Source organism: Camponotus vicinus, unplaced genomic scaffold (genome assembly GCF_025532165.1).
Source record: "Camponotus vicinus isolate PSW18456_S1 unplaced genomic scaffold, iyCamVici1.0 SCAF_3, whole genome shotgun sequence".
Taxonomy (NCBI): Eukaryota; Metazoa; Arthropoda; class Insecta; order Hymenoptera; family Formicidae; genus Camponotus; species Camponotus vicinus.
In genome coordinates, this window is record NW_028141967.1 from 2,382,153 (window position 1) to 2,395,971 (window position 13,819).

Genomic DNA, 13,819 nt, shown 5'->3' on the forward strand with positions numbered 1-13,819 from the left:
TTGAGTACTTTTCGAGTTATGAGGCTTAAAATAATATTTTAATTTTACATAAGCCATAAAATATCTAGTAAAATATTCATTTTTCGATTATCTCACCTTAATACTTTTATGTACAAAATAATGAGAGGAATCAATTGGTGTAAAGAAAACACATAATTGTTTCGAAAAAAAGAAATGTAATTGTTAATTGCAAATTACATTTTTTCTTTCGAAACAATTATGTGTTTTCTTTACACTAATTGATTCCTCTCATTATTTTGTACACAAAAGTATTAAGGTAAGATAATCTAAAAATGAATATTTTACTAGATATTTTATGGTTTATGTAAAATTAAGATATTATTTTAAGCCTCATAACTCGAAAAGTACTCAATGAAAAAATACTTTATTATAGTGTTTTGGAAAGCTCTTGAGGCAAGCTATAAGAATATGCAAAAGTATATAGGGTGTCCCATTTAAAAAGGTGGAGGTGACCTTTACGTGATCTTCAGGTTACTCTTCAAGGTCAAACCAATGGTACCATGTTATGTCCCCCTCGAAGCCATACAACTTTTGTCTGAAACACTTTCTAGTAAAACTCTTCCTTATCGAGATATTCGACCGTGTCCAGACTTTTTTAACACCCAGTATATGCTGCAATTTCTTAATTCTTTCGAATCCCGTGCATCTTGCGTTTCAACGAAAGCACAACTTCTCGAGGAGAGACCCGAAGGTGCGCGCGGGACGCAAGAAGGCCCATTCTTAGACGAGTTTCGCACGAAAAACAGACGGCCGTGTTTAGTCAATCTAGTCACCGTTCTCGCTTAGAACAGCGTCTCTTTGTGATCCACGCGGCATCCGACGATTATACTTTTGCGCTAAAACAAATCGTGAAACCGAAAGAATTATTTTCCAGCGGAGACATCGGTAAATTCATGCGAATCATCGCGATACGACAATTGGATACAGCCAACGTAGAAGTGAGGAGACATTGCTCTAGACGGGAATTTTTTTCATATTTATTTGTGCGAACCTCCGGCCGACCTACGTACAACCGTAACGTACAATTTAATATACCCCGGCAGTACTATACGTCGACTATATAATATGTCGGTGATCACCGATTAGTGTCGCGGCACGGCCGCGGTCTGCGATTACGCGGAAACCGGCGTCTCGGGCCTTTTAGTACGAATGCTGCGGCTGCAGAGACGAGACTCAGCTGTGCGCCGACGTGTCCGAGCCTTGGCTGTTGCCTAACCCGCCCATGCCGGCCTGGGAGGTGAGTCTGGTGACCGACTGCGAGGTCGTGGTGGTCACCGTGGCGGAGTGACTGAGGCCGTGATGCCTGCCAGTCTCCGGCACCAGGTGAGGCGTCCGGCTGGAGACCGGCGGTAGGACCGGGCTGACCGGCCACGGGTGCAGGGACATGGTGCTGGGTGCGCTGGGCACGCTGCGCGAGTGCGGCAGGAGAGGGGAGTTGGAGAGGCTGGCGAGAGGGTGGTGAGCGGCAACGGATGCACCGCCACCGCCGGAAACGCCCAGGCTCGTGCCCGACGAGATGGTTCCTCCTCCGCCGCCGCCACCGCCGCCGGAAGCTGCCATGGCTACCGCGGTATCCGGATGGAGGAAATTACGCCGTTGCTCCATCCGCTCCGCGTGCTGAGCCAGACAGCGGGTCAGCTCTTCCGGCAGCAGCTCCAGCTGACCCTGCAGCGAAGTCAGCTTCTCCTCTAGGCCGACCAGACGGTCCTCCAGACCCACTAGACGCTCTTCCACCGCGTCCTGCCGCGTACTCATGTCCGAGACGATCTCGTAGACGGTGTTTTGCGTCTGTCGGAATAGATTAGACATTACACGTTGACGGTGTTAATATTCTTCTCTGTTTGCGGGGAAGAATGTTTGCAAGATTCTACAACTATCGTGAATAAATGCCAATAAAAAGAATATTATTAATCCTATGATAAAAAGGAACTTGAAGAAAAAATTTATTTTCGAAAAACTGCTCTGCCTAAAAAAGCTTTCAAGAGATAATCCCGTTCAATCTCTCTCCCGTCCGCTCGCTGTTGCAATATTCCGTCAGGCTTTGTAAGCGGAAGAGCGGTTTCCATCATTAGCGCTGATGATCCTTACCTTGGCCATGTCCGTTATAGTGTTGGCGTTGTCCATCAATTTGCGCTGATCCATTTTCACCTTTCTGAGTCTGAAATGTTGAGGCAGTTCCAAGATAGAATTATGCGATTACATGCGCGATTACATGCAACCTACTCGGTATTTCTGTTATCGTAACCGAGAGTACGGAATATCGACTTACGCATATATAGCTAAGAGAAATTTCCGCTGATGGGTCCGCACGCGTCCAGGATTGACGCGTTTCACCAAACGGGTGTGCTTGTAGATCAGCCACGTTTCCCGCAACACGTTCGCCGCGGCGTTCTTCAACTGCAACAGACCGGGCCATTCTTGTCAATCCATTCAGCATCAGCTGACTCTCGACTCAACGAATCATCGATACTTTATTGAAAATATCTCTCTCTCCTCTTTTGGAAGTTTTAAAAATTTTTGTTTTGGACAGCGCGATAAAAAGATCGTATCCTGCGAGGGATTATAGTCTTGTTTACATAAGATGAAATAATAATGTTGATAAATTTTTAATTGAAAATTACGACGCGCGGTATACGTTGAATTATTTAAAATATATTTGCCAAGTAAACATTATACCGTGCCATTAATCGCGTAACTCGTTAGCTGCGACAGTATTCATTATGTCACGGTTAATTAACCCTTTCAAGATCACGGGATAATTTGTCTCGAAGAATGATTAATGATCCGTTGAGAATATATATTTTCCAATTATAATTTACATTTTCGCTTTATTCTCACTTAACGAGAAAACTTTCTAAAAAGATTCTACAAATTTTTAAATCGTTAAAAGTATAGCTCTTTCTCTCGGAAAAATTGATTTGTTCGCTGCAAACTGTACACGATCGAGGGGAAAAAAATGGGTTTCGAGGATTTGACATTTGTTTTGTTGTACCGTTGATGAAATCAAATCGATTCCGCTTATGCAATGACGTGAAAAAAGCGATATGCATCCGAGGGTTAAAGCGGCGTCGATATAGTTGTGTGTATAGCTCTATGTTACCACTCCTTGATATTTGCAAGGTTTATAAATAACGCTGGCTAATAATTATTTCAGTAGCCGTGTAGTTGAAGGCTTCGATCCGGAGGTGGAGAGAGAAGCGACCGTACTTATGCTCTAGCTTAAACTCACTAGCAGACATATGACAAATTTAAATTGCACCAGGAATGGAATTATATCTCAACGTCTTTAATTAAAGACATCTTTTTGCAACATGTTGAGCAGAAATACGCAAGCACGATGGAATATATCAGAATAGAGAAGTTTACGTCTTTGCGGAAAAGAGGTTGCAAATCGCTGCATATTAACCCTTTATTCGTGACACAAGCGATCGATACATCATGATTTGCAACGAGTCACCAATGGTTTCTTCGTGAAAGAAAGAACAATATTAGAATCTACTTTTCCGGCTTCTATATTTTTAAATTCTAAATAACTCTGAATTTTTCAAATCTAAAGAGATTCGCAAGTTTATCACTCTTCTTATCTTTATGTATTCGTGTCATTATATCTTTTAACTTTTAAATCTTAATGGCAAGGTTTCCTCTAAACCAACAAGTTTGTGCACATTCTCAACTTTTAATTCTTCGCCCCAAACTTGTTTCTGAAGTTGGAATTTAAAATTAGCGAAACGTGGCGATGAATTATGGCATTTATTCTTGTTGCAAAGTGTTCTAAAAATGTCAAAATTTTTCGTGCAATAATCGGAAAGCACTCACAAGTTCAAACAGGCCTTCTATTATCAACTTTATGATTTACCCCCCCCGAGAGAGTTGCCTTTTATTTCTTTGAAAGTTTGTTGGGATTGAATCGATCGACGTCACATTCCTTTCATGATGACAATGATACATTAACTGACTTTCTCGTCTCAAGTCTCGACCTATCATCTAGATAGACGATACGATGATACTATCTACTTTGACAGGAACGCTTTCTCTTATCCTCATATGGAAGTGTGTTTGCACTCGAGTCCTTGAACTTCAACCAGACTATCGGATTCAGAATCTTTACTACACATCTGACACGATGCTTCGATTTGTATTACGGATTTTCTTTATGATTTTTGGATTTTTTTATATTTGAGAATTTTCTTTTTTTTATAAATTTATAAGAGAAACTTTTTCCCACGTGCGATAGTTTTTTCTTTTTACTTTTTTTTCGTCCTTTAATCTACTGTCTCGAATCTCAAGCATTACGATGTCAAAGTTAAGAATTCAGATTGGACGAAGGGAAGTCTGTTTTGCCTAAAGGTCAAAGCGACTTCGCCGATCGACTTCGCAGTCTGCTTATTTCCGAGGCAACCTTACTTACAGTGAGATACTTTCTTATTATATGGTTCAACCGGAAAATTACGTCGCGCTATATACACGAAGAGCGATATCCATCATGCTCTTATTACGTGCTTAATTCGCTTTCCTGATTCTTGCGGGATACCGTTGACGAATATATTTCATGCCTCGAAAAACCTAATCTAGAATAACGTTCTCCGTTTATTATAACATTTTTTTAAACTTTATACTTTCGAATTTTTCACACGTATCATCCTTTGACATTTTTATTGCGATCGCGGTTTAGATATCGCAATGAAAAAGTATCAAGAAACACTTCAAGTAAAGAAAATTGTTCAAGAGAATCTAATTTTTCTGGATCTTTTTAAAATTTCGTAAATTACAAACTTTAAAAAAGTTTCTGTCCTATTTTATTTAAAATATACTAAAATAAAATATACTAAATATAATATAATATTTTAAATATATAATAATAATAATAAAAATAATAATAATAATAATAATAATAATAATAATAATAATAATAATAAAATATATATTTATATTTATATAAAATTTAACAGCATCTCTTTTTACATATAATTGCATCTATTTATATAATTTAATATTTTGATACACACAGATAGCTCGTTTCACTTCAGAAACTTATTTGCTATGCATATCATTAAAAGTTGTTATCTTATTTAACTCAGAAACTTGCGCAGAATAAACGCATTATATAATGTATAACGCATGGTTGATTATTGCAACAATAGAGAGCTCTGATATTTGTAAAATTTTCAGTTAATACCTTGCGTAATTTAATTGCTTATTTAAACAAAAGAAAATACTATTTTATATCATCATGTTATATAAATTCTACTTCTAATCTCTCTTATTTCAGGGATTGCTTTTTATCAAATTTAACAATGTGTCATTAAAATATTACGTCATTTTAGAATGAAATTTTTCACGAAAATGATCCGGCAAACCAAAAAACTTAAATATCTCGTTTAATCCACTTACAAGTTCGATAAATGTTTAAGCAAAAAAGTTTCAATTGTAAAGAAGTTGTAGCTCATGGTAAGTGTCTATCTCTTGATTGTCGATCGATGTAGAAACGGTGAAGACCGCTATATTATATCAGCTATTATAAATTGGTATAGACCAAGAGCTCTACTGCTCTCTGTGTGAACCGAACATTCTCTCAATCGAAACCGAAAATACCTTCTAATATAATTTATAATCCATGATATTCGATTAAAGGATTCCTGCTGCATCTTGTAAAGTTTTTTATTGCTTTAAAATTTACGTCACTGTGGACTGGAATAGCATCGCAAGAACGTTTTGCTCTACAACAGTATAAAAAATTCTCCGCCATATTAAAACACTACGTAAAGGTTACCATTAACGTAAAGGCCTTGTAATTCTATGGATGAAGAGCAAGTGGTCTTACCCTTTTTGTCAATTGCGTGTCCATCATAAAGTTATGCACGTGCTTCTCCGCCCGCGTAAGTTCGAGCTTCCTGGAGACGACTGCCACCAGCAAAGCGGTGCACCCGGCGCCCTAAAAATTTGAAAAAAAGATTTTAAATGTAATTTTTAATATCTTTCTCGCTTTCGAAATTTTGGTTTTGTCTTTCGATCTAGTGTGTGTTTTCTTTCCACAAGAATATTCAAATTGCTGTCAAGAGTTGGCGGTAATTTAAATACTTTTCGCACGAAGAAATTTATTTTCAATAATATAAAACTGATTTTTGTCTTAATTATATAATTAATTTTGTAATTTTTCAAGTAACATCAGTCTCATTACTTTAATTGCAGGATTATCTGTTTCGTTGGAAAACAGAATGCTCCTACGTGAGATTACCGTTAAAAGTTAACAGCCAGAATCCCAGACCAAGCAATTTCGCACAATTTACGCGACGCTACCAGCGGATTTAACGTGCACGAGAGAAAGAAGGAAAGAGAAAGATTATTAATTAAAAGGGATTGATGGAAAAGGGGAGGCGAGGATTTTGCAATGTATTGCGATTCGTGCTCGAGACTGGATTTCCGGCAACAGCCGTCGTGCTCGCGTAGCGGAAGTTTACGAGGAATTGGCCAGCATCTCTGGAATCAACCATGCGTTGGTTAGCAGCTCGGAGATAGTTACGAATTAACAGGAGTTGCGAATTAACTCGCGGAAGTGCGAGTGAGATGCTGGACGGAAGGAAGGTGCATATAACAATCGGGAACGACTTCCCACATTCCCATGGGAGCGGCGAGCGGAAACGTGGCGTCTATTGTGTCCTTCGTCGCCTTTAATTACACAGTTGGTGCAACTATTAAAGGGATAGCGGGACGAAACACCGTGTAAATCACGACGAGCGATTTGTCAACTACTGGTATCCGAATCGCGATCGATCGCTCGCTCGCTCGCTCGCATATTACAGTCGTCCGGATTTGTAATAAAGCCCAGGTCGGGCGTGGTGCTTAACGCGAGTTACATCGAGAGTTACATGCCTGCGGAGTTCCGCGGACCTGGACATACAGATGCAGTATATTGTGTCTCTGTAGTTTGCGGTAACCTTAGTAAGGATTAACGACCATGGCGATTGATGATGCCTGTAATGTGACGCCTGTAGCGCGGTGAATTTCGTCGGGATAATTATTATACGTTAAGGATAATAAGGATAATCTTATCAAAAAATAAAATATAACAAATTATTTTCCTAAAAAAATTCTTTTTTAAAAATTCTCTCCCTCTTTCTTTCTTTCTCTCGCAAAATTTTTATCGTATGTATACATCTGCTCGGAGACGCGTTATCATGATGATCGATATTGATCGACGAAAGATGCTGCGATTGAAAAGAAGTCGTGAGATGATGCCGATTTACGTTCTGTCCTTACCATCATCCCGGTGGAGACGGCTATACCTCGACCGCAGTATGTGTTGGGCACAATGTCACCGAAGCCGACGCTCAGGAAAGTGATGGCGATGAGCCACATGGCGTTGAGGAGATTTGCGTGTTCCTCGTCGTGGAACCTGTCGTGGCAAAGCGACAAGGGGATTATTTCAACGACGAGCGAAACGACGGGGAATACAATATTTTGCTTTTATGAATCTTTAAAATCTCTTTCTTAAATCTAGAAACGTATTCTGGGTTAGAGATAATTTAGTTTCTAAAATATACTTGAAATTTAAATCTTTAAAAATATACATCATGAAGTAATTTTAAATGACATGCTCAAAAATAAAAAAATTAAAAGTACGATTTAAAAAAAAAAGCTGCGAAGGAATCCCTTTTCAATTTTGTTAACAATAAAAATCTAGAAAATTGTATATTGATTCAATAGTAAAAATTTTTAAATTGAGATTAAAAGATTATTTTAAAACATCTCTAGTTTAATCTTCTTGATATTATTTAAAAATATAGAATTTCTAAAAATCAAATCAGCTGATCCATTTTTAATAGCGGCTTGATATATTCATCTTGTTACACCTAACGTTCAATCTTTTATACGTGGGATAAGCATTAGGGCAACTATGGCAAGTTGGGGCATGAATGATAGTATTATTATACCCCCCGTGAGATTCATTATCAGACACGAGGAGGATGCGGGCGGCGTAATCTGCATCGTAAAGTGGTTTTAACGATCACATAACACAGTCCGGTCGACGTTACACGATTTCATCTTTGTTCGCATCTTTTAGAGCTCGTCGAGGGCTCCAATCTTCGTCGGGATCTGCTTGAGTCGACTCGCTCGACGAATAGGAATTGTTCAAAATACTCGTAAATGATCGTATTAAAAATTCAGTGTTCTAATACCTTTTATCCTCTCCAGGAAAAAGATGAGAATATTATAAAAAAATTTAAGACTAATGTAAATTTCTGATAAGCTTCAATAACAATAAATGTTTTAGTCACAAGAGCCGATCAGCGATGAAGAAAAACTGTTCGAATAAGATTAATCGTGTAACAAACGTGATCTCCTTCCATTTTTCTTATTCATCTCCCGTAAAATTGATCATTCGTGCTTGATGCGACGAATAATCCGTCCCATAAAAGTCCCATGGAACTGGATTATTTTTGCAGCAACATTGATTGCATGAGCGATTGTCGACCATGTACCATGAAAATCGCGTTACTGTCGTGGAAATTCCTGCTGTCACGTAGTATACACGGACGCATACTGAATAAAATACCATTCGGATTTCGTGACAATTTCCGACCCCATAATCCGAGCGTGAAACTGGCCGCGGGGCCCTCGCTTGTTTACGGCGATGCGAAAGCAAAATTATCAAATTGATCTTTTAATTTTCAATGCAGATGCAAATCCGCGACCGCAAATTCAATAGTTATTTAATTCAATAATTCTGAACCATTAGTTAGTTTACGTTAGCGAATAATGCGAGGTTATCATGTATCGTTAGCATAATTTTATAAAATTATAAGAGGAATTTAACATATTTACATAATATTAATATAAATTTATTAATTGTAACAGAAAAATATAAGCTGATGATAAAGATTATAATATAATTGACAGAATTCAAATATTTATTTAATATTATCAACAATATTAAGAGAGAATAATATAATAATAATAATAATTTAAATGAATTTATTGGAGGTAACTATTCGGTGAATTTTATCACAAATATCAATATTCCACGCCACGTGCTATTTATCATAAATAAGGGATTATCAGAATAAGAATCAAAAGATTGAAGCTTCTTTCGTAAATATCGTTTGCCAAATGGAATTTTCCACGCGATATCGACGTTTGCGATACTCGCGTATTCATACAACGTCAATGGAAACACAGTGTCGGGAAGTTGAATGTTCCTACCATTATCGGGACTATTATCATAATCGACTATCGGAAAAGGTGGAACGCGATAAATCAAATGCAAAAGCGCACGCGATTTCAATGATCGACCCCTCAAGCGAAACAATGAAACAGTCGATCGCGAATTCACAGAATCGTTCGTGGCCGGAGACTTTCGCCGGATGCCGGACAGGCAAAGAGAGATCAACATTAGCCGAGTGATAAATATTTCAGTTAAGCGCGTGGGTGGATAAAAGCCTGTCCATTAAGAAAGAACCGAAAGGTTTTATTGAGGTGACGGATATAGGAATCCTTTCTTCGCTTCTGCTTCGAGGCACCTGACGGGGTCCTTGGAGGCATCCGGCCGCCTCGATATTGCCCAGGCAAAGATTGATTATTCCTGAAATCGCGGCGTGGCTATTTACAGGGAGAATTTAATTATCAGCCGGTCTCTCCCCAGGAATCACTAAATTCCAACGGCGACCGTCAACGACCGACCCTAATCCGAGATCCTGTCTCCTTCCCTCCCTCTTCTCCCGCAAGGATACCGAGATTTACGATTACATCGCGGAATCTCGCGATGGATGGACATGCCATTAGGTCATAGATCAATCATCGCACGCAAATGAGTCGCGTTCATTCGACTGTACACGATTTCAAAATGCATTGTCAGTGTTTCTCCTCTCGTTGGTTAATGGATCGCGTGAATAATATGGAACAACTACTGTTACTTTACTAACGGAGCGAATGTGAAAAAGAAATAAAACACTGCTTCCAAAAGCTTGGAAAAGAAGCCGAAGAAAATCGAAAAAAGTAGAAACAAAAGAACCGAGAACAAAGAAAGTACTTTGGATTATTATGATAATGTCAATAGTAAAACTATCGGACGCAAACAAGTCTTAATTAATTAAACTTTGAAGTATAATTAAATGACAAATCCTTGAAATGGTTGTGTATCTGTATAATACTGAACAGATGAAAAACTTTATATAATTTTACATTAGTAAACGACTCACCTTTCGCACTGTCGCAACGTCCACGAGGCGATGATCCATAGGGAGACCATGAAGACCAGCAGCACCGTGCCGGGGCAGATGGTCATCAGAGTCTTGAGGACGAACCTGGTGTTGAAGTTGATGCGATTCAAGGCCCCTATGCTACGCGACGACGCGTCCGTGAAGAGCTTCGAGTGTAGCAGCATCACACGACAGATGAGGTAGAGCCTGAGGAACATGGGCAACGAGAGGGTGACGTCGTACGGCACCCACTTGGAGCCGATGTCGCCGTTCTTGTTTGCCAGCTTGGTCGTCCACAGGAAGTAGTACTCGCCTGGAATCGGGTGAATCGCGCAGATCGCCAGCTCCACCGAGATCTGCGCGATCCGCTGCCAGGTCATCGCGATCCGCCAGTCGTCCGCGCAGTTATCGATCATGAACAACTGTCGTCCAACACAAAAATTGACAGATTATATACTTACATGTGCATACATTCTCGTAAATCTAAGGGTGTCGTGTCTGATGCTGTTCAGCATCGACAGAGATTTATCCTTAATATATACGATTCTTCCATAACAATATTCTTGGATAGTATAAGTTATTACTTCAACTATTATGTATTATAATATTATTATAATATTATTAAAATTATTTTTTAAAATTATTTTTCAATTTCAGAAATATTATTATATTGCGTAGAATATATAATAATAGTATAGTATACAAGAAAATTTAAAAATTTAAAAATATAAACATATTTGCGAGATAAAGACTAATCAAATATTTATGAGTAATTTGCATTATATTAAAATATAATAATAATATAATATATATTATAATAGGATGAAAATTGCGCGATTATTCGACCGTTATTTATCTCAAAAATATGTATATTTAAATTTGTTAATTCTTAGGAGAATAATATGTTTGATTATAATGATTATCAATCATTGGGATGTTCATTCCAAATCGAACGTTATTGAAAAAAGTTCATTGTACCCATTCATTTCGCATGCTTGTCAAATATAAACAAGCGAATAAATTAATTATGCCGTATCGTCGCATCATCATGCGCGGGGCGTCCGTTCAAAGCGATTTTTGAGTACCTACACTGATATCGATCGCGCGAAATTACCAATCAAGAACAAAGTAAACCCGCGTATTTCGTTATGAAAGCTCGCTCTTTGAGAGCATTTGATTAATATGAATTCCAACCGCCTTGCTCGTAAACTTGATTAAAACGCTACAACACGTACGCCATTGTTTATCGCCGTCTATCTCGCTACGTAGATTCGCGTAGTTGTAACATTACACACGCCACCGCTATTTCGGCAACAAATCATCCTTAACTCGGTAACGATCCTGTCAGATCTAAACAGCTCCCGCTTAAAGGCTCCTATACACGTGCTGCTCGAGGCACGTATCGTGCGATTTGTCTCTTATCGACGCCACAAATTCCTCTTGTCACTGATCCTCGCACAGATTTTTACTTGACTTATTTTATATTCTACTTTACTTATTTTCTCCTCGATTCTCTCAGATATTCTAGCACATTTTTACTCACAGAGATTTTTTATTTTCTTCAATTTTATTTTGTTATGAATCTTGATATGGTAAATTCAAGATTCTCTTGGAAAAATTGAGGTGATAAAACGTATTTAATTTCCGATTTATTAATTTTGTATAAATTTCCTAGTTTCCTGTAAATCATCGTGATAACTTATCGCGGTATCTTGACACCAAAAACCTTTGTTGAGCGATCGCCGGGTACTCGCAACATCATAAATCATCTCTCAAGTTTTTCTGTCCTAGATACAGCGGGGGTCGGACCTCGAAATTTTAAATTTCGTCATTCCGACAATGGAGTTGTGTTCCGTCCTGAAAGTCCGGGTGATCCTTAGTGGGATACGATACATCCATCATCGTGTGCTTTTACATCTTGGCGATATCTTGTGGCTTGATACATCGCGGATACTTTCCAGCTCATATTTCTCGTCCGGCGCGAAAGATGCAACCCGCCATCGCTGTCGGCGTCCTGAATGGATTAGTATAATGCAGTGCAAGTCCATTTATCCAGAAGAATAATCCGGTAGAGACGCAGGGGAGAAGATGGTTTCGCGACAAGAAAAAGGAAAACGAGAGAAGAAAAAATCCGCTGCATCGAGAAAAACCGGAAGGGGAACTCTTGGCAATTTATGGCGATAAAGATGCCGCAAAGTTTAAAATATTAAGAATAATATCAGATTTCACATCAGTGATTTATGAATTCATAAATCCATGATATTCTAACTTCCTTAATCTTCTTTATCTAAACGCACGCGATATTATGACATCACGTGGAATTAAATGTCTTTTAAAATAAGACATTGTAACAGATAGATATTTTTTTTGACACAAGATATCAATAGGTCAATAATAACGTTCGTTAAATTTACAATTTTATAAACGCAATTTTTTTATCGATAATTTATCATATTATTTTTATCATCCAGTAAAAACTGAGAGATTATTAATTTAATATTTAATATTTGTTGTTGTTAAATTTATGGTGGAATCGAATGAAATTATTCACATCTAAGGATGCATGATTTCTGTGCTCAAGATTTGACATATCAAGAATCCGCGATAATTGCAGGGATCTGAATAGATTTATGAAGCACGAAATACGTATGTACAGAACAAGAAGTAGACGGAGAAGAGGACGATGAGAAACTTGCGTAGATGACATCGATCAGAATGACGTTTTCCCGTGAGAGACCCATTTGCTTCGCAGCGTCAGGTGAATCTCGGCAAATCTGCGCATGCAAATCCTTGATAAACGACAATCAACAGGTGCCGAAAGGTCAGCAGGCCATTAGGCTCTTAGCCAGCCGTTGCCGCAAGATTGCGTGCGCCAGCTTAGAGTAGCTAGGTTGGTCATCATCGAAAACCTTTCGCTCGTAATGTTTCCGATCGCAGACAATAAGTTGGATCGATAGTTTGCTATAGTTAAAAGTGATTTTAAACAGTTTCTCGCGAATTTAGTTTCGAAACTGATAAATGACAGATAACAGATGAGCGATTTATTATCGTTTAAATCCGTTTATGAGTTTTTCGTGTTTCTCGCTCGATTTAAACTTCAGGCGCACAAGATATTTGTTGCTAGATAATTTATAACAAATAATTGCTCGCTTCAAAGTTTTCCTTTTTAACGACAATTAACTTTGCGAATTCCATTAAACTAAGTTTGTGGAACTTGTAGGATGGCCGGTACAAACGAAAAAGTTCAAAGACTGGTTTTTTCCATTCAAACATGCAAATTGGATTCTGTAATAAATTTAGTAATATGCACAAAGTTTTATTACAACCCCAGGATTTCTGCTTCGAAATTCTCGTGAAAATCACAGAACCTGCTTCCGTCTCGAATCAACATGACGATCCTCATTATCGTATTGCAAGGATATCACGACGACGTCGGAAAGACGGAAGAGGAGAAGGCTTCGATATATCGCGCTGAAATTGCATCGCGTGACAACTGCGAGCTTGACGAGGACGTTTTTCCGGTACATTGAGTCAGGATTATCCGTTTGGGATACGGTAACGGATGTTGGCAGCATCACATTTTCCTTTTTCACTTCACGATC

At 38.4% G+C, this 13,819-nt stretch overlaps 1 protein-coding gene across 6 annotated transcripts in view; it reads right to left on the bottom strand.

Moving 5' to 3' along the window:
- Positions 1-331: 331 nt before the first annotated feature.
- The window catches only part of Sk (small conductance calcium-activated potassium channel), a 123,926-nt gene continuing 110,438 nt past the window's right edge, over positions 332-13,819 (bottom strand). For all 6 annotated transcript variants that reach the window (XM_083094578.1, XM_083094581.1, XM_083094579.1 and 3 more), the window contains 6 exons: positions 10,218-10,639; positions 7,279-7,414; positions 5,843-5,953; positions 2,291-2,418; positions 2,110-2,179; positions 332-1,809 (listed from right to left, as the gene is read on the bottom strand). In XM_083094578.1, the coding sequence (XP_082950704.1) occupies positions 1,195-1,809; positions 2,110-2,179; positions 2,291-2,418; positions 5,843-5,953; positions 7,279-7,414; positions 10,218-10,639 (1,482 nt within the window). In that variant the 3' untranslated portion in view covers positions 332-1,194. The remainder of the gene's footprint in view (positions 1,810-2,109; positions 2,180-2,290; positions 2,419-5,842; positions 5,954-7,278; positions 7,415-10,217; positions 10,640-13,819) is intronic.